The sequence below is a fragment of the Poecilia reticulata genome, linkage group LG3, assembly GCF_000633615.1.
Source record: "Poecilia reticulata strain Guanapo linkage group LG3, Guppy_female_1.0+MT, whole genome shotgun sequence".
Taxonomy (NCBI): Eukaryota; Metazoa; Chordata; class Actinopteri; order Cyprinodontiformes; family Poeciliidae; genus Poecilia; species Poecilia reticulata.
Window position 1 is genome coordinate 9,998,194 of NC_024333.1, and position 20,442 is coordinate 10,018,635.

General features: G+C 41.0%; 2 protein-coding genes across 5 annotated transcripts in view; one reads left to right on the forward strand and one right to left on the reverse strand.

Moving 5' to 3' along the window:
* Window positions 1–542: 542 nt before the first annotated feature.
* On the forward strand, window positions 543–7,042 carry LOC103462056 (putative ubiquitin carboxyl-terminal hydrolase 50). 2 transcript variants are annotated; one of them, XM_017303858.1, is made up of 7 exons: window positions 543–1,634; window positions 2,466–2,684; window positions 2,765–2,960; window positions 3,477–3,605; window positions 3,744–3,886; window positions 4,974–5,103; window positions 6,811–7,042. In XM_017303858.1, exons 1-7 carry the CDS (start codon window positions 1,075–1,077, stop codon window positions 6,973–6,975), a joined length of 1,542 nt encoding a protein of 513 aa, XP_017159347.1. In that variant the 5' UTR covers window positions 543–1,074; the 3' UTR covers window positions 6,976–7,042. The 2 variants fall into 2 exon arrangements, with proteins under 2 accessions (XP_017159347.1, XP_017159348.1); XM_017303859.1 differs by having other exon boundaries at window positions 547–1,634; window positions 3,477–3,677.
* A 127-nt stretch (window positions 7,043–7,169) lies between these two features.
* The window catches only part of usp8 (ubiquitin specific peptidase 8), a 16,616-nt gene continuing 3,343 nt past the window's right edge, over window positions 7,170–20,442 (reverse strand). For 2 of the 3 annotated variants that reach the window (XM_008404551.1, XM_008404552.1), the window contains exons 2-19: window positions 19,709–19,883; window positions 18,385–18,529; window positions 18,214–18,299; window positions 17,978–18,116; window positions 17,827–17,869; window positions 17,511–17,682; window positions 17,150–17,312; window positions 16,906–17,047; window positions 15,637–15,914; window positions 15,075–15,551; window positions 14,846–14,920; window positions 14,448–14,746; window positions 13,328–13,549; window positions 13,039–13,249; window positions 10,642–10,878; window positions 8,857–8,999; window positions 8,651–8,783; window positions 7,170–8,572 (exon numbers count right to left, since the gene is read on the reverse strand). In XM_008404551.1, the coding sequence (XP_008402773.1) occupies window positions 8,414–8,572; window positions 8,651–8,783; window positions 8,857–8,999; window positions 10,642–10,878; window positions 13,039–13,249; window positions 13,328–13,549; window positions 14,448–14,746; window positions 14,846–14,920; window positions 15,075–15,551; window positions 15,637–15,914; window positions 16,906–17,047; window positions 17,150–17,312; window positions 17,511–17,682; window positions 17,827–17,869; window positions 17,978–18,116; window positions 18,214–18,299; window positions 18,385–18,529; window positions 19,709–19,812 (3,228 nt within the window). In that variant the 5' untranslated portion in view covers window positions 19,813–19,883 and the 3' untranslated portion in view covers window positions 7,170–8,413. The remainder of the gene's footprint in view (window positions 8,573–8,650; window positions 8,784–8,856; window positions 9,000–10,641; window positions 10,879–13,038; window positions 13,250–13,327; window positions 13,550–14,447; window positions 14,747–14,845; window positions 14,921–15,074; window positions 15,552–15,636; window positions 15,915–16,905; window positions 17,048–17,149; window positions 17,313–17,510; window positions 17,683–17,826; window positions 17,870–17,977; window positions 18,117–18,213; window positions 18,300–18,384; window positions 18,530–19,708; window positions 19,884–20,442) is intronic. The other variant, XM_008404555.1, reaches the window with a different exon arrangement.

A 20,442-nucleotide genomic window follows, 5' to 3' on the forward strand; every position in this document is an offset into this window, starting at 1 on the left:
TGTGTTTGACAGAGTTTGCACATTGGGAAAGCGGCACTGCTTCCAGGTGAGTGTCTTCAACTGAACCATGAAGCGACATTGATGGGAACAAACCGATCATAAAGAGTTACACTGCAGATAAAGTCTCCTGTTTGTATATTGCCAAAACTGTGTTGTCTGGCTACTGTTGATCCCAGATGATTCACCTTAACAGCAGATTCTCATGTGTTTTAACTGAGACAATGTAGCTGTCATGTACATTAGCAGTGCACACACTCTGGCTCGTATTTGTCAGAGACCTAGTCAGTGTTGGCTTCATATTTTGATCTTAACGCAAATAGAGGATGGCTGAGAATTTTATAAAACAGGAAAGCTCTTTCTGTCTCTTAATGCTAAGGTGATTTTGGATCAGGAGGCTAAAAATGAAGGCCAGCAGTTTGTCAGTAAAGGAGTGCGTTTGGACATCCAAGGAGTGCCATCTAGTGGATGGAGAGCTGCAAGGAGATTTACAAAGGGACAGGGTTTGCTTACCAAACATCTTCAGACCCAAAAAATGGAAGTCACTCATAAAGACAGGAACGAGTCCCAGATTTCAGGTTTACTACACTGCCAGGGAGCTTTTCATGGAAGCGCTGGATGCAGAAACCATCCAGGAGCTGATTAGGAGATCTGCAGGAACGAGAGCTGGAGTTCAGAGACTTCTACACAGCTTGAGTAACGAGCGGAGCACCTCTGTCTCTGACGGGGAGTACGGTGAGGCTTTAACGCTGTTCTCCATTGTTCTGCAGAGTGGCTTGTCTCTTTTTTGACAGCTGCACCTTTGCGTCCGAGTTAACCCTGAAACTGGACAGACAGCACGGTCTCCTGAAGAGGAACAGCATCCACACCCACCTGCTGTCTCTGACCAGGCTGAAGCATGAAGACAAGCTGGAGGCTCTCTCTGCTTTCTGCAAGCATTTATTCCGCCGCTACCAGACTCTACACAACCCTGGTCTCAAACTGGCAGTGAAAAAGTACACGCTCTCCCACCAGCACGGTCTTTGCTCCCTCCAACTGGCCCTCCTCTGCGACTCAAACTCCGGCTTCATCTGCAACATGTACCTGTACTCTCCAGAGCAGCTGCAGACTCAGAGTAACGCGCCGGTAGTTGCCCAAGTGGTCAAACGGTTGGTAGAACCCTTCTGCGGCCACGGGCGGATTGTTCAGCTGGACAACTCGGCGAGGATGGAGGGCAGACTCAAAATAATCCTCTCTGAATTACAGGATAACATTCGATTGCCACCGTCGGAAAAAAAGCAAACTATACCCCCGGCATCATCTTTGTCTCCGTCTAAAACTTCAGAGGAGTCAAAGTCAGAACTCACAGCCCACCTTCAGGGCTGTTCTGGACCTGCTCTGCTCCCTCTGTCGGACCTGAGAGGATCCGGGGCAGATGCGTTCATGCCGGGCTTTTGGGTGGCCCTTCACACCGTCTGTATCAACATGTTTCTGCTCCACACTCTGCAGAGACAGGCCTCAGGCAGCACAGTTCCTCTGCCAGGGTTCACCAGGGCTCTGGCCTCTCAGCTGGCCGCAGACGGCAGCATGGCCGTGCCCGTCCTGCCACGACTGAACAGCTGCTCCAACCAAGAAACCACGAGTCTTTCACAGCAAAGGTCAGTCACGTTTGTTTGATTGCAGTCTTTGCTACACGAGAGGAGTAATAACCTTTCTTTTTCAGTAATTGAATCTTTATGACGTTTGTATTAGTGAGAAGTTTACTGCAGCAGAATCCTGTCCATTACAGTCAGCAATACATTCAAATGATCTCTTCCTAAAACGTCTAGATCTGAGATGGGGGTTTTTCAAGAGAAATGTCAAACATCTTGGGAACCTCAAGACTATTTTCATGTCTTCTCCCGTCTTTGCCAGAACCAGGTTACTTTCTCAGTTAGACTCCTCTGTTTACCTGGTTAGACATTTACCCAAGAAAATGGCTCTATAGTTGGAACGTAAGATTTTTTGATTTTGCTGCCACTAACTGTATCATTATTTTTGCTTTCAAATTTTAAAGAACACTGCAAAAAACATCAAATCTTACCAAGTGTTTTTGTCTAGTTTTGAGTGCAAATATCTTAGTACACTTGAAAGTTTCTATGAAAAACTAGTAATAAAAGTGCCATCATAATGAGCTAAATCAAAAAACAGCATTATCAAATCTTATCTTCTGTTTTCAAGCGAACCACATTCAAACGAGAGCATTGCCATGATTGAGACGAACTGGTTTGTGGCATTCTGCTTGTTTTCTTTTGAACTGAGTGGATGCAGAATGCTGAGAACTGGTGTAATGTCTCAGTTACTAGGCTACCATTCGATCTGGCAGGAACCAAAATAGTCTGGCCTGGTAAACGAAGGCTTTTGTTTGCTTTTTTTCCGCCCAACTTTAGAACCAAATTGATCATGATTAGCAATACAATCTGATTCATGTTCTGTCTGTGATGCTGCAGGTCAAACACAAATGGCTGTTTTCAGATGATGGAGGGCACGAGCTACAACTTGAGGAGCAGGCCATGCACGCCATCAAACAAGGAGGGCAAACCAGGAGTTGTTGGGTTAGACAACATCGGCAACTCGTGCTACTTCAATGCTGTGATGCAGTGTCTCTGTTCAACCATGCCCTTTGTAGAAGACCTCCTCAGTCAGGAAACGCGCAGAGAGCTGGCAAAGTACGCGGCGGCCCACCCACCACCCCTAGATCCAGACCAGATGAGCTTTCCCCAGCGATCTGACCTCTCTGTTCGTGCAGGTGCGAGTGCAGGATCGCGCAGGTTTTCGTCCAGCTTCTGGAGCGGATGTGGCAGGGGAGCAGCCCCAGCTGTTCCCCTGTGCAAGTCATGGCTGCGCTGCCCTCCATCTTCCCCCAGTTTGGCAGCTACACCCAGCAAGACGCACAAGAACTGCTGCTCCACCTTCTGGACGCTCTGCACGAAGACTTAAAAAAGGTGCATCAAAATCTCTCATCCGCAAACACTGTTTTCTGCTCGTCTCCGTTAAACGTTGAAACAGATGATCCGATTAAACAATCTATAATTGATTAGTACAGCTTTTAATGTAGGATTATTGTCCCGTTTTATGCGTTTGTGAGTCCAAAGCGGTGTATTTAAGGGTTTTTATTTCCTTTTATGATTTGGCTTGATGTTCTGTTTGCCGTTTTACTTGATTCCTGTAAAGTGTCTGAATTTTTAGAAAAGTGGTATGCAAATAAAATGTATTATTATTATTACTATTATTATTATTATTATTATTATTGTTATTATTATTATTATTATTATTATTATTATTATTATTATTATTGTTATTATTATTATTATTATTATTATTATTATTATTATTATTATTATTATAAGTAGTAGTGTAGATTTAAGTTTCGGTTCCATTTTAAGAAAACATCTCAACTTTTCAAGTTTGCACTCCTTTTCCCAGTTCATATTTGTGTTCATTTGGTTGCAAAACGTCAGATGGATTTGTCAAGAAAACAGCCAGGAAATAATCAGAACAGAAGCTCCAAAACTGAGTCCACCATTATCTCGGATCTGTTTGAAGGCCAGCTAAACTACCTGACCAGCTTCCTCCACTGTGGTCACGAGGTGCGCAACAATCAAACCTTTACTATACTGTCACTTCCCATCCCAAACGACAACAAGAAGTGCTCCATTCAGGTACGTTTTATCGGATTGGTCCTGGTCGTTCATCCACACCTTCACCCAGTTTGTGTGTCTGTGCAGGATTGCTTATCCCTGTTCTTCGAGGAGACTGTCCTGACTGGGGCCGAGCAGAGCGACTGCTCAGACTGCGGCCGAAAAAGAGAAGCAACAGTGCAAACTTATTTAAACAAACCTCCAGAGATTCTCGTTTTGCACCTGAAACGGTGGGTAAGAACACCATCAAAGAATATGCGATTGCTGTAATTCTTAAGTTCTTCTTGAATTTGTTAAATTGGAATGTAATATCTCACCTACTGATCCATGAAGAACAGCAGCTAATGGGGATTGAAATCTTCACACAGTACTTGTATGTAGTTGGACTGTCCACTTAAATAATTAGCTTCAGTGATCGTTTTTGCCTTATTCATTATTCAGCAAACATTCAGCAACATGTTTGCTTTGACCAAAGCGAAGGAATAGCCTGGTTTCAAAGAAAAATGTTGAGTCTTTTTGCATTCATGGTAATCTTTTAAAAGGTCTATTTAAGAAAGATACAATACTTTCAAAGTGACAATAAATGCAGGCTTGGGAATTCTCCTTGACTGTAAAAATGGCTAGTGCGCTGACATTAGTTAAAGGGGCAGTATTATATAAAGTTAACTCTTTTTTTAGCTTTACATCATGTTATAATGTTATTCCCTCGTCAAAAACATACCTGGAGTCCTTTAGTCTCCCGTGGCAACCACTCGGCTGAGCTGAACGCCTGGTGGGGCCGAGCGACGCGACTTCCCCACTCAGCTGCTTCAGACTAGTCAGCAGCAATTAGCAAACACCTGGAGGAACTGCGCATGTGCTGAGCTCATTATAGATGCTGCTTCTCAGCTGGTGAAAACGCTGTTAAAGGGTTTTAATAGAGGATGTGAGGACTTCCTGAAGGCAGACCATTGGAAAGAAGAGCATGACTTTTTTTTTAAAGAGACAGAGGCCCAATTTTAGGCGTTAAATGACAGTTAAATTTCTGTTTAGTCATATTTGGTACATAGCATTTGTATACCAACTGAAGGTAACACAGTTACTTGATTATGCTGTAAAATGATAGCAAGTGAGTGGAAAACTATGAGAGGCCCCATGGGCCTAAAACGTAAGAGAGTTTGACTGTGAATGTAAGAGAGTTTGTAAGTTTTGGCCCTTGGGGCCTCTCATAGAAAACACACAATGCTGCCCCTTTAAGTGTTGTACAAAGTGCCTCAAGCACCCTGTAGGCAGAATGTAACTGTCTTCATTTATCCAACATAATTATCTTCTTTAAAGGTTTGGCTGTAAGGGGAGGAAACAGGTCAAGCTGTCAGCCAATGTGTCGTTCTCCATGGAGCTCGACATCACTCCGTTTCTGTCCAGCTCGGTGCGGAGGCGGTCATCTTACCACCTGTATGCTGTCGTGGTGAGTGATCAGACGACAGACTGCAATGAGCTGCATCACTGATGTTATCTTGGTGTTCAAAGTCCGTCTTCAAGGGTCCATATCCTGCATGTTTCAGTTCTCTTCCTGGTTCATCACACCTACATCGGAACATTAAGATGAAGTGAAGACAATGCAGGGTGTAATAAAGGGACACAGATAAAACATGCAGGACCTCGAGGCTTACGTCATATTTGGGACTCATTGCGTAATGCAGCTTAAATAGAAAGTCAATTTCATATAAAATATACTGCTCAAAAAAATAAAGGGAAAAATAAGTGTTCCCTTTATTTTTTTGAGCAGTGTATATTACGTATACAGTTGAAACCCATTGTTTACATATGTGTTCTTTATTACTGTATGAAGTCAAATCAGACCAAACTTCTATTGTTTTAGGTCAGTTAGAATTACCAAAATTATTTCCATTTGCTAAATGGCTCAACAATTAGAGAGAATATATCAAAGATTTATTTATTAGAGGGGCGGTATTATGTGGTGACATTTTATAGCACAAAATAGTAGCTATGTTTACTTCATTTGTTATAAAAATGCTGTATATATATCAAACGTAACTTAAAATAAACTAGGCTTTGCAATTTGACGCCTTTAAATTGGTCATCTGTCTCTTTAAGAAGCTCCTGCTCTTTTTGACACTCCGCCTTCTGCATGTCGTCACAACATAGCTCCTCATTATGCCGCTAACAAATATTCTTAGAAGCGCTGGACTGAGAGGCAACTTGTGAAAGTTCAGCAGACATTACCACCATTTGAATATTGCTGCTGCCGCTAGTCTGGAGGAGCTGAATGGGGAAGGGAATGGGTTTGCTGTGAGATGGGAACTTGGCTGGAGACTGCAGCTCCAAGGAGGGGCTTTGAGGAAATGAAGTTTACAAAACTTTCAATTGAGCATTACACAAATTCACTTTCACTGTGATGTCTTTTGGTTAATTTCTAAATTACTAAAATAAATTCTAAAATATTCCTTTGTAATCTATACCACATTCCAAGATTTGGAGCCAAAAAAGAAGTTCTGAAATACTCCTTAGAATTATGCATCTGCATGCAAGATCATGGATCAATGACTTTGACAGAACACTTTGATGTGCTATATCAAAGATAAAGGACAGCACCTAGATATGAATCAACCCTAAAACTTTCAACTTGAAAAGTCAACATGCAAACATTTTCCATTTTCCCTCAAACCCATCAAAACTTGGAAATCTGTCAACTACCACAAACTACCAGATTTTTCAGGACCGTAAAATGACCCTAAACAGTTGTAAGAAAATGATAGTCTATATTTTAGTTTTATCCCAGTCGTTGGTCATATTTAATAAATTAATGAAAAGTTTATGTATTTCAGTAACTCGCTTCACAGGAGAAACATGATGTAGATTTAAAGCTTTTATTTTTTTTGATGAAGATTTCTTACAGCTGATGGAAAGATGACATTTAAGATTAAAATGGCATCAGACCAATATAAAAAAAAATCTTAAAGCAGAAATGTGGGTCTAATAATAAGCTTAATACCTGCTTAAAGATTTTTTAAAAGGTACATTTAATCAGATTTTTAAAATTGGAACCTCTCATTTATTTAACATGAATACGTCCTTTTAAGTTACTTTGGAAACTACATAAGGAATGTAAAATAAAAGAAAAACATACAAATGAACCATTTTCTTTCTCCAGATCCACAGAGGTAACCTAGACATGGGTCACTACACGGCTCTGTGCTACAACTCGGTGCTGGAGACGTGGCATTGGTTTGACGATTCTCTCGTCAGGGAAGTGCACGGGAGCGTCGTGCAGTCTCCAGATGCTTACGTTCTGTTCTACAGCTGCAAGCCTTTCTAGATCCAAGAGCTCTGAACTCTCCATCCACAGCCACAGATAATAAAATCATTGCCACACAAATGCAAAACGTGTTGCTTTGTTCTCCAGCTGGCTCCTCTATAGAATAAAAAACACCCCAAAAAACTTAAAAAGACCAGTTTAAATTCAGTGTATATTCTTATTCTGAATTGGAAAAAAAAAACACGCACAGACAATTCATTTGAAGCAGTTTTAATAAATAGTCATACAAGTTGTTTGAGGTTAATATAATCATGTTAAACAATTTGTATTTAGAGAATAAAAGATTGAATGAAGAAAAAAAAAAACCTGATTATAATTTCATGCTAGGCCATAAAAGTTTACTCAGAAGTAGTTGAATCCTTGTAACTCTAAATCTCGGCTCCATTAAGAAGCAACATCAGTCTTGTTCGTCGTTTCTCACATAATTGTTTGGTCAAAGAGTCACGCAGCCAACCCTGAAAATTCACTCAATTCTTCATATTGTCAGGCTCAGTAAACAAAAACAAAATAATGCAAAAATATATATATAATGTATGAATACGATCTAGATAATCCATACCATTTAAGTCACACTCTTAATAGTGTTTGAATATGAGAAATCTGAAGGTAAATATAACATTACAGGAACATGTTGAGTGTTCTGCCACTGGCTGCTGGAGTGAGACAGACAGATGAAATCCCAGCATCGTCATCGATTTAAAGCATTCTGGGATGCAAATAAAGGTCTGCTGTCCAAATAATGTGTTTTACGTTAACAACTTAAAGCGATTGCATATTTAATGTGCAAGAATGTGGGTTAATATGAACAAAGCAACAACCGGCCTTCTATTAATCTCAATAAAAGATCACACAGGTGCTCCTGTTGCCTTCAAACAGCAGAAGGTTATACAGCTAGAGCCCAGAAGCCAACGGTCTGTAATCACTTATATGGTCTTGTTTCACAGGCTGCTACTCTTAAGGGAAAAAAAAACAATTTGGTCAAGAGACAAAATTATTTACAGAGAAACATCTTTAGTGTGCAACCTTGGCATTGCTAAGAATGTACATGGCATCTAACTGTTAATCTTGCGCACGCAGTCGCTGCTATCTGCAACAGAAATGACTGAATCGACCGTTGGCCCTAAAACACAACCATGGTAAAGAAGTCAGATTAGCATGAGCATCGGTTTAGCTTCTGGATGATCAGTGATGTATACAGGTGGCATCGTTTGAACAGCTAACGGGTCGTCTAGTAGCTGAAGTGCTGCACAGAGTGCCTCCACCGTTCGCTCGTCATGATCCCAAAGTGGCTCGCTCGATCGCGACCTCCCTTGTCCTCCATACATGATCGATAAACCACAACTAACGTCACGCCAGGCTCTTCACGGAGCAGAAGAAGACAACCTCTAGGCTTAAGCGTGGCTGCTGTGCGGGCTGCTCCTCGTGTCTTGCAGCGGCTTCACAGGGTGGAGTAAAACAGGATGTAGGCTGCGGACGACTTGACCGAAGACGAGGAGATTTCCGTCACTTCGTGGTCATCGAACTTGTACCAGCGCTGCTTGAGGGAGTTCTTACAGTAGGCCGTGTAGTGGCCGCCGTCTAAGCCCCCGTAGTGATTCTGCAGTGGAAAAGAGACAAAAGGTTAGATTGAGATTTACTTCTCACCCTGAAGCAGTTTGGCCTCGTCCCTACTCACAGACACGGCATAAAGGTTGTATCTCTTCAGGCTCTGCTTGGGCCCGATAACATACTGGGCCAGGTCCAGACTGTCCAGAGGGAAATCGACAGATGTTTGTAGTTTCTGCCTCCATCGGCCCTCGTAGGAGAACCTGCAGAAGGAGGTTGGACAAGTTAAAAGTCTGTATTTGCTCATAACGCTGAACTCCTGCAACGACGACGGACCGTTTCAAGTGAACAAGGACAATAGGAGGAACCTTCCAGATCTCCAGCTTCTTGGTGGAATCTCTGTGGGCTTTGCAGTGTCTGCAGAACACCTTGTTGTTGTCGGTGAGCTTTTCCTCTTTAGAGAACAACCTCAGACAATCCTGCCAAAAAGAGAGCAGAAAAATACCGGAGAAATGTCATCAAGTAAAACTATTAGCGCTGCTCGTCTTTCTGTACATTCATTTCATTTTGTACATGTGAGCAAACCATGTCATATCCATGTACTACCATAGAGTTTGAGGCGATTGCGTTTTAAGGTGTATTCTGGAATAATTAACATAAATAGTTATGAAAAATACTCAAATATCACACTTAATTTAACTCGACTGTAAATTCTGGTTTGGAAAACCAGGTATGAAGACTGTTAGCTAAAATACACGGATTTTGATGATGCAAAGAACATAAAAAAATTTTAGTTTTCAGCATATCACAATAGAGAATAGAGGAAAAAAGCATTAAAAACAAAGTTTGATCAAACTAATTGCACACTTGTATAGACTCTTGACACTTTGTGATTTAGTCGCAACATTTAGTCTCTTTGTCTCACCTGCCATCAATAATAATAAATCTGATGGACTTGAAATAAATTCCAGTTTTCCAGTAGGATTTTCTTTACATTTAACTTATTGTATTCTCTAGTTTAAACCACTGGAGCTATTTTCTGGTCCAAAAGACAAGCATCCAGACCAGGCAATAATCTCCCCAAACCTTAGTGGAACGCGAGTTAAATAAAACTAAATAGAGGCTCTTGTTCTAAAACGTTGTGTGGTACATGAATGAACACCAGGTGGCAGCAGAATGATCTGGGGTTACTACCGTGTTTCCCCGAAAGTAAGACAGTGTCTTACTTTCTTTTTATCCCCAAAAGCCCCACTATCTCTTACTTTCGGGGTATGTCTTATATTGGAAAAAAATTGTCGAATTTTTTGTTTTAACCATAAAATTAACATTTATTAACAACCTGAACAGTATTGTATTACCGTATTTTAAGCAGGAGGCGGCAGTGACAAGTGCAGGGGACGGCGCGGTGACGTATGGAGAGGGGGACGGCGCTGTGACGTATGGAGAGGGGGACGGCGCGGTGACGTATGGAGAGGGGGACGGTGCGGTGACGTATGGAGAGGGGGACGGTGCGGACGTGGGCAGGAGGCGGCACGCAGCTAGATGAGAGGGAGGCGGCAATACCCCTGTGTTTCGGCTTATATTAGCCGACCCCCCTGAAACCCCCGATACGTCTTACAATTGGGGGTGTCTTACTATTGGGGAAACACGGTATTCTTCAGACTGAACTGACGTTTTGTGTTAATGTGAATGACGCTTGAAATACCAGTGAGCATTTCTCCAAGCTTTGAGGCAAGTATGATCATAAATCTAAAATCTTCAAAAAATGACTTCCTGGGAAGAAAATTAAAGCTAGAATGGAGACAGACCCAACAGAGAATCTGGGGGCTCAGGGACAAGACATGTTTTTACTGTAAGATAAAAAATTGAGAACTTAGCAAATTTGATCAAACCAAAGAAGTCAGAATGCTGAAAAATGCTAAAAGGTGCTTCAAAACAAAGTGCAATATTTTGGGAAAAGTTGCAAATCTTTGTTATGGCTGTCCTTCACAAAACCTGAGTGAAACTTGCAGAGGAACACAAGTAGACAATCGTTTCCAGTAAATGATTAATTTAAAAAACAAACTACTTTGCAGTTGTTGGAGGGAAAACTCCCAGGGCTGCATTCAGGCCGTGACTGACCTGCAGGGAGCACTTGCTGGTGGAGGCCAGAGGCAGCGACAGGTACATGAAGGTCTCAAAGGTGCGTGATTTGCGATGGCAGGTCAGACACTGGACCGTGGACTTGAACTGACCCTGGAACAGCGCCACGATGATGGACTCGTTCAGCAACTTGTGCTTGTTCCAGGCCACGTTGGCCGCGTTCTGGTCATCCAGGTGGTCGTTTTCTTCCTCCTTGTACCGCTTCCTGTTGTCGGCCTGACAACAGAGAGGTGAGAGAGAAAAACTCAGTGGCACACGGGACGGCAAACCGCTGCATGTCGAGTTAGTAGCACATGCCTTCATGGTTAATCTAAAGCTGTCAGAAAAGACCCAAAGAACTTCCTGCTTTTATATATATATATATATATATATATATATATATATTATACATGGCCTGGCCAAAAATAAAGAGCCATCACATCTACTTAAAACAAACAAGTTGTGCTTGTGCTGCAAAGTGATGATTTCTCAAATTAATGAGTGTTGAAATATCCGATGAGATGAAAATGAGTGAATCTTTTGAGTTAAACGTTAAAAAGATTGATTAAGTGGATATGAGAGATCATTTTCACAGATAAAGTCCTTAGCAACACGATTTAGGACTTTTAGGATTCCTTCACTGCTAATGAACTGACATCAACAATCCAATCTGCTGGAAAATAAATAAATGCAAGCTTACTGAAACTACTCCATTTTGTCAGCATGTCATAATCATAACTAAAAAGAAATATGGTAGTTTTAGGAAAATGTAAATGTATAGTTTAAATTTTGGTCAGTGTTGTAAAGCTGCATCAGTAAGCAGCTCAGATCAATCCAACCATGACAGGGCAGAAAAACATTCAGTGCCTTGCAAAAGTAATCACTCCCCTTGAACTTTTTACATTTTGTTGCATAGCCATAAACTTCAGTTTATTTTATTTTGATTTCATATGAATAATGAACACAAAGTAACTGAATTATAAGGAAAATATTTAACTTCACTTTTATTTTTATTTTTTACAAATGTGTAGTACGCGTTTCTATTTTTCCTTTTACTGCCATCTGTAAATGAAATCAAAAAGTCACCTAATTAGTAAACACTCATCTCAGGACTCCAGGACATTAATCGTATCTCCTTCCTTCCACTTCACAACTGCAGTATGCGCTATTATGAGTTGGTTTATCACAAAGTTACAATAAAATACATTGAAGTTTCTGGCTGCTATGCAGCAAAAACATGAGGAAGTTGAATGAATATTAGGACTTTTGCAAGGCGGTTCAAGTGGCAGGTCACGAAAATCATCAAAAATTGTTGTTGAAATATTTAAAATCTCAGAAAATGTCAAAAGGACCCTGAACTGGGCCAACCTGATGGAAAATGGTCTGGACATCACACAAGAGGAATGTGATGGAATGGAGGATTGGGTTATGATGAGAGATGCACTTTACCGACTGATCCAAAGTTTTCACTATGTTATCTTCCAAATCAAACCAGACGTAACGACCTAATGTCAGGATTCACTGCCGTCACAGTACCAGACTGAGCTTCTAATGAACAGATCTGATTAAAAACTGGCTTTGAGAAGAAGTGTTTGGAAATATTTGGTCTTGAGTTAATTATGGAGTTAAAGAAAAAAATAAAAACTGAAGAACTTTAGTTTGCTCTCTCAGTATTTTATCTAGACCTCTAGATGCACATAAAGCTGGCAAAAAAACGAACAAAAAAAACAATCAGATGAAGGCAATGAGCAGGTTTCGGGTCTAACATGCACAGAGGTTCTGAAAGAGCATCGGACCGGACAGATTTAGACACAGCACATTCACACTCCTGCAGGAGGACCACAAACACACAGCTCTTTACTTACTCTCTACATTTCCATCAAAATGATACTCGGTGAAAAATAAACAAATAAAATTTTTTTTAAAAAACAGAAAGAAAGGAAGAAAATGATAATTGACTTTTGTTTTTAACTGTCTCCAGACACATCAGCAAAAGCATACAGGTGTAGTAGAAGGTACGTCATGATTTAAATTATGACGTACCTTTAAAAGATGCTTAATTGGAGAATTTTACAGAATTCGGGGAGTTCTGGGCAGAACATATTTACAAATATAAGATTTTTCATCTCAAAAGCAAAATGTATTTATTTTTTGTACAGTTTTAGCTTAATTACCGCTCAGTGTTTTTTCAGGAAGAGGCTTTTATTTTTGAGCCGTTATACTCCAATTAACGACTGATTTTTAAATTAGTTGATTCTTTCAATAGTCGATTAATCCGACTAATTGTTTCAGCCCTAATTTAAATGAATATTTTTAAAAACAAATCACATCCTGCCATGAATCTGTTAAACAAACAGGAAGCTCTGTGCTGGCATTAAATGAAAGTGTGTGTCCCACCTTGTTGAGGTCTTCATGCAGGCCGTCCATCAGGAACAGGAGCAGCTCCTGGGAGTCCTGCTGGTCATAGCCTGCAAACTGATCATTGATCTTTCCTATGGTGCTCTTGAAGTCCCGCGGACTGATGCACTTGTACAGACCAGCCCACAGGGCTTTTATTATCACTCCAAACTCCTCTGCAACCTCCCCTTTATGGCCAAGAATGTTGGACCTGGCAGACAGAGGTAACGGAGATGCAGTCAGACCGTTTCACACCGAACCGCCGGGCTCCACCTGACGAGGACCTCACCTGTTGATGTCTTCAAGATAAAGGTTGTTATTGAAGTAATCAGCCATGCAAGGAGTGTTGCAGAGACACTGCAGGATGGAGTTCATATAGCAGGTGTTTCCTAGGTTTCGAAGGCCAGTCAGCGATGCGCCCAAACCTCCGAAGGAGGGATTCAGGTTGCGAAGCTTAGCCGCAGACAGCCGCACGCTCTCCACTTTAGAGTAAACCTTTACACTAGCAGGTCTGGGAGAGAAAGAATGGCTATTTTAACACAGAGTAAAACCTTTTACCGTCCTGGAACAGCAAGACAAACATGCAGAAAAAGCTGATTAAAAACACTCTGGGATTTTTGTCCAACAAACTATTATAGCACATTTACTCCATAAATTCCCAGTGGTTTTTATTATCATTTTACTTCACATTGTTTACCAGAGTGCAATCGATGGTGTTGCTGGACCATAAAGCCCCAAAGTGCTTTTATTTCATATAACTAGCTTTATTTTAAAGTATACTTGCGTTCCAATTTGCATTAATAATTCTAAACCAAATTGAGCCCAATTTGATCCAAAGAGTAACTCACCACCTTAAAGTGATGCATTCAAGGTCCTATTTGATCTGCAGGGCCGCAAATGTCACTTAGGGCTCCTTCAAGATTCACTAAATGACTAAATATTTGTTTTTGCTGTGTTGCAAAAGCACAAAATCTTATTCAATATAAAAAAAAGAAAAGAAAACGGAACTTCTACATACATAAAAGTATGGGTGATAAATTAACCCGTTAACAGCAAAAATTATGTTACAAACTCTTAAGTTTCCTTTATTAAAAGCCAAGTTAAGCACAAACGGGCAGAAACGAGTACAGGAGGATGAAAATGAAGGAGTTTAAAACTTTCCAACTAAACAAGATTTGCATGATGCTACATCATGAAAATAGGTTCCCACTCTGACGTGTACAATAGAATATCTGTTCCACAGAAACAAAAGCAAAAGGCTAAAAAAAAAAAGAGACTAAACGAAAAGTTCATGTATATTAAACTGAACTAAATGATGAAAAACTGCCTGTTAAGAAATCCATCACAGATCAATTTAGCTCTAAGAAATACCAATCAGAGAAAAACTAAATAACAAATGTGTTCCTTACTTGGTCTCTCTGTTGATGGTGGGTATGACAGCAGCAGCAATTGGAGCGGTCGTCTTTTTCTGCGCCTCCTCGCTCACTTCCTGGCTAATGTCTGGAGAAGAGTAGGAGCGTTTCAGCTTGGACTGCTCCCGCTCTCGCTCGTGGCTCGTGTCGGGCTCAGTGGGCTTCTGGGACCGAGGTTTGGCGGTCGGCGGGGTGGACGGTGGGGTCTGGGGGACGGTGACCTCGGGAGGGTAGAGGTGGACGCGGTTTGTAGGGGAGTGGTAGTATCTGTAGGTCCCAGTTACTGTGTCCAAGAACTAACCAGAAACAGGAGGGAAGAGAGTTTTTGAGGTGAAATAGGCGACACTTATGGTCAAATAAGTAGAAATTTTAATTGACAAGATTTAAAGTGATACCTTCATCCAACCATCAGGGAGGCCTGGCACACTCCTACCCATCTCCTCACTCCTTGCTCTAGTCAGAGGTTCCCTCTGTGAACCAAACAGACATCCACATAAAGGCTGCAATCAATGTGGCCTASAAGGTAGATTCCCCACATAATCAAATCCAAAACGTAAACATTTGTTCTGTTTCTCCAGCTTTGCCTTTAAAAATAAATCACCAAGCAAAGTAAAAATGTCTCACCTTGATCTCACTCACAATGTGGTTGGGAGCAGGAGAATCCAGAGACATGCTCTTCGAAGGCGTGTCAGGRATTTGTTCGTTCCCCCTCCGCTCTCTGTCGTCCCACACTTTCTTCTCTTTGTCTTCCTCTTCCTCTGCCGTCTGCCTTTCAAGTCTCTTCTTCTCTTGATGTCTTTTCTCATCTTCCTCCTTCTTCCTCTTTTCACTTTCCTCCCTCTCCTTCTGTTCCTTCTCCCGCCGCTCCTCTTCCAAGCGGCGCTCCTGGTTGCGTTTTTCCTGTTCCTGTTTGGCCTTCTCCATCACGGCCACCGCCTCGGAGTGTATCTGCTGTTGCTCGTCTTTGGACAGAGAACCRCCGGAGCTGAGTGGAGGTTTAGCTGAACGGTCAGGGATGATGGGGCCGTTCTGGGTTGAATCTATCGCAGACCGGTTCTGGYCGCTCTTGGCTTGATCAGCCGGTTTCTTGGTTCTGTCAAACTGAACCGTGGAGAAGAAAACATCTGATGAGCAACAGTTGAACCAATACTTAGTGAATTGTAAGTTTCCAGGATGGATGAATTACCTGGGGGAAAACTCTGGCTGTTGTAGGCGACTGGCTGACTGCAGGATCCTTCTTACTAAGCTCCAACCCAGCATTAGTAGGTCCGGTAATCGGGAGGTCAATGGTATCTGGCAACCTGTCGGCAACCAGGGAGGTTTTGGATGCTGGCGGCTCAGCAGGTGAGACGCCGTTCACCAGAGCGGGAGCTGCTGGTTCCTGAGGCTCAGGTGAAATGTCTCGCTCAGGAGGAGTTGGAGTCGGAGGCTTGGGTTCCTCCAAAGACGGGTAGCTAAAGTTCACTGTTCAAAAAATGGCAGATAACAAACATAAGCATTGCAATACTAATAACTCATTGTGCTTAATTAACTACTGACTGATGTGTGGCAACGTTGTTGCAGTGATTAGCTGCGATTAGCTCGGTCTCTGCCAGAGACTCGTTAATACGTCACTGAAAAAGTCTCATCCAGTAGATGTTTGATCCTTTAACTTTGCATTTTGTTGCTCATCATGTTGCAAGGAGATATTTTAACTACACACGTTTCAATATTTATTTTTGTATCCCTGCAAAAAGGTGTCCTGATAAGACCAGCTTTATTTGTTTATGCTGCTTTAAACACACTGTGTTTAAACAAACTGTGTTTGTCTACACTTAAAGATCTCAATCGGTTGATACTTTGATCTATCTACATGGTTTTATCTTCCTATTGTTCCAGACATATCTGAGCCAACATTAACTTCATTCTGAAGTTAATGTCAAGTCACGGAGATAACTATGTCATTAATCCAGCTGTGTGGAAACATCCAGAACATGTGGGACAGTCATTCTGGTTTAAGAACAGAAATGGTGTTTATGGATTCAGCAGTAAATCTCAACCATAAGCACATAAGCATGCACTTAATCTGAGTGATTACTGATATGAAAATAAAAGGGGGACAAGCAGGAACAGCCAGCCGTTGTTCCAAGGCCAAACTACCATGATTCATTCTGACGTTATCCGTTTTTACTGCCTCTTATCTCAAATAAGGACGAGCAAAAACAAGAACACTGATTTCCAAACATGACGCTCACGTCCTCTTTGAACGGATATTGATTTCCATGAACACGACCCTTGCTCATGACAAAGCACTCATTTCCTCTGACCCAGTTTTTGTCTTCAGACGTAATGCCAGTCAGGTTTAATTTTGACAACGCAACCCAGATTTTGTAAAAACGATCATTGAACAAACGTTGTCAGAATCAACGCTGAAGTTTAGTTGTTTCTGTAAAAACGCAGGACTGGTGATACTCACGCTGTGGTAGGCTGTTGGTGATCGTTTGCCTCGGCGGTCGGACTTTAGCGTTGGTCGTATACATTGGATAAAACAGCAGCCAGTTCTCATAGCCCCCCTCCAACACCAGTGGCTCACTACGCATAATGGTCAGGCTGTCCCACTGTGAAAAAGTGTTTGAAAATCATTGGCATGGCTATAAAAATAATCTCCTCATTCGGACATAACGCAGAGGAAACACACAAGACAGGAAAGACGCAATTACCTTATAAATGGCATCTTTTAGACTCATCAAGGTGGTGCCTAGTTTAAGGTCAGATGCAGAACTAAACCAGTCAAGCAGAACCACGTAGTCAACAACTCCTCGCCTCCTCCAGTGATCTTTAGACGCGTCGGGCAACTTCGCCTCAATCAGATTCACAGTGATCCTGAAAAGTTGCAACAAAACAGATCAAAAAGCCACACTGAACCGAGACATGCAGAAAATGTAAATCTTTTCCCAAATTGATCTCATTTATGTGCAATTATTTTATTGCACATTTATGAAGTGGACCTGTCTTTCTTCCCCCAATATGACTCTTTTGTGGCTTGACGCTGCATAAATGAAGCGGAGTGTCGTCTCTCACCCTGGGCTGACGGCCTCCTCCGGCACACTGATGCAGGTCTGAGCCGGGACCTGAATGTGAGACTCCTCGTAGTCTCTGTGGCTGCGGGCGTCCATCGCCAGAACTGATATGGTCTGATCCTTCATCATGTTAAAAAGTTTCTCAGCTGTGATGCCACCTGCTGGTTGTGCAGCTAAAATGAAAAGCAAACCGTATTTAATCAGGCTGTGCAAACTTTTTCAAAACCCAGAGAAGCTCAATCAACACAAAACATCAAAGAACTATAACCAGAAAAATTTCACAGCAATCTTTGTGATTTTTCTTCTGTGTAATTTACCTTTAGTGATGACACTTTTCAGTTCATTCTGCTCTCCTTTAACCTTACACACAAAATAAATTCTCTCATTAGTACCATAACGGGATTTTAAACATTTTTGTATTCAGTTTTCACTTTCTGATGCAAAATGCTGAGTAGTTAATTTAATCACCTTTTTGCTGTCCTTCTTGTTTATTGTTGAGGTTTTTGGAGAATTTCGACCATCTTTCTCCGTTACTTCCTCCCTTTTCTTCTTCTCCTCTAATCGCTCCTTCTCCTCAAGCTTTTTCCGCACCTCCACTTCCTCATACCTGAGTGAAATAGAAAATTAACTTGAAATAATAAAATACAACTCCTTGCGTGCAATTTTAAAGCATAACCAGACTATGTCGGAGAACAGCCTCTAACCTGAGTTTAAGGCTTTCAGACAGCTTCTCGGCTTCTTCAATGGCTTTCTTAAAGCTATTTGCTCCAAGCATAGTCACGTAATAATCCTAAACAATTCGAAACAGAAAAAAGAAAAAGTATTAATCGAGATAACGCTATTAAATTAGTCACTTCAAATCAAAGTTGTCATACTGGTTGCTGCTTGAAATCTGGCCTTTTCTTTATGATGTCATAAACCGTCAAGTACTTCATGTACAGCACATAAGCTTTCTCCTCATCCCTGTCAAGACGGCACTCCTCTGCCGCCTTGAACAGTTTGCAGGCACTCTGAACATAGCTGCAGCAGAGAAAAGAAGGACAACCTTTGTTTCATTTTTTTTTAACTCCCAGGTAAAGCATATTAAATTAAAACATCAAAAAGTTCATTTATTTCAGTATAATTCAATTTAAGAGGTGAAACTGATTTAACTTATAAATATTTTACAAATTAAATAAAGAGATACAAAATAGTAAAACAGAATATATTGATTTTTTTACAAAGTGATATCCAATATTCTTATTTCATATAATTAAGAAAATTATTTATTTCATACAGAAATGTTATTTTGTGTTATGGGCAACATAATCATGACAAGACTACAGACTGAACAGTTTGAGATCAAAAGACAAATTAGTCACAAAACATCATTGCCAAAGCAGCTGACTTCAAAAAGTCAACTACCTAAAAATATAAACAAAACTATGGCAGAAAAAGCTGCACAAGCAGGAGAAGAAACCACATCTAGTAATGTGTAGCAAAGCCCACTCCCGAATTTGGTGGTACTCCACAAGTCTTGAGCTGCCACTGCAGTAAGAGCCTCAAGCCTCAACTTTTATCAGGGAGCCGTGTCATCTGTTGCTGTTGGTTCACCAGCAGGTCCTACCAGCTCCATATTCCGCCCGGAAATTTCAGAGCACTTCCTGCTTCCCTCTGCTTGCAAACTTTATGGAGATGCTGATTTCATTCTCCTTGGCACCTACCCGCACTGCTACAAGAACCATTTCCGTTTAGTGATAATGGCTGGCTGGCAAATTGCCTGACCTAAAGCCCATAGAGAATCTATTGGGTAGAGTTAAAAGCAAGAGACATCAGACAAAAAAAGGCAAGCAAGCTGATGAGGGTTACTAAACCAATCTGAGGTTCCTCAACACCTCATCAGTCACAGCCGGATCGCCTTCAGTCTATGCTGCATTTATGTGCTAATCTATACTCAAGGAGAATTTAGCCATCATCATCATCATCATACCTTTATTCGAGACACAAAAAAGGTACATGGGTTTTTAGTAAAGAAATAAATATTTCAAATATGTCAATCTGTGTGTAATGTATCTATACATTTATTTTACTTCAATTACTCAATTACATTCACTTTTATAAATGATTGAGAGTAAATATGAATAAATATAAACAACTGACAACTTTTGCAAGATAGTATTTCTTTTTTCACACTGGGTTGATGAATGTAAACATGATTACCTTCTGGTGCTCGTTTTGTCAGGCTTAATTTCAGCTTTTTTATTGAGGTCACCAAGAGATGTGGATAAATACAACTCCTTGGCCCCTGTGGAGACTGCAGGCATCTTGGTAGGCGATGAGTTCAGAGCTCACAAGCTGATGACCAGTCAGTGTCTTACACAACCTCTGGACATCTCTAAACACATTAGATGCAAAATTAAAGGGACACAAAAACCAGTATTCGTGTGAAAATAAGAAAAAAATTACTTACATAAAAAATGTAATTACGATAAAACACAATTCAGGCGAAATATATTCAACTCGGTTTCCATTTAGTGTTTAAAAGTCATTTTAAACAACCGTAAATGTTACTTTCACTATCATCATGTTAGCTAGCTTTAGTTAGCTGTAGACAAAAACATCAAGTTGTTTTTGCTAACGTTAGCTAGGACGACTTCTTCTAATAATATGGTCAAACCTAAGCTACCGGAGTACTAAAGAGGGCTTGCGCTGTAAATTGTAAGCACCAACTCATTTATTCATAAATGAACCGTTTAGGTAATAAAATGTGAACTTGTTTTTGTTGTCTTCCTAGTTAGCTGCCTAGCTGCGTTAGCATGTTGCGTTGTGGAATAGCGCACTACACAACTATTACTGCTCTGACATTCACAGCTACAACTGAATTCAACGCGACGCCTACAGGTTTTTCCGTTTGTTTTACAATAAAATACGTAGCAAGAGCTGTTTACTAAAAT

Bases quoted from the DNA above. Each gene is read 5' to 3' on its own strand.
- LOC103462056 (XM_017303859.1), top strand. From the start codon at position 1,075: ATGTACCTGTACTCTCCAGAGCAGCTGCAGACTCAGAGTAACGCGCCG. The intron at 3,887-4,973 runs GTGGGTAAGAAC...TCTTCTTTAAAG, and splicing joins CTCGTTTTGCACCTGAAACG to GTTTGGCTGTAAGGGGAGGA. The intron at 5,104-6,810 runs GTGAGTGATCAG...TTCTTTCTCCAG, and splicing joins ACCACCTGTATGCTGTCGTG to ATCCACAGAGGTAACCTAGA.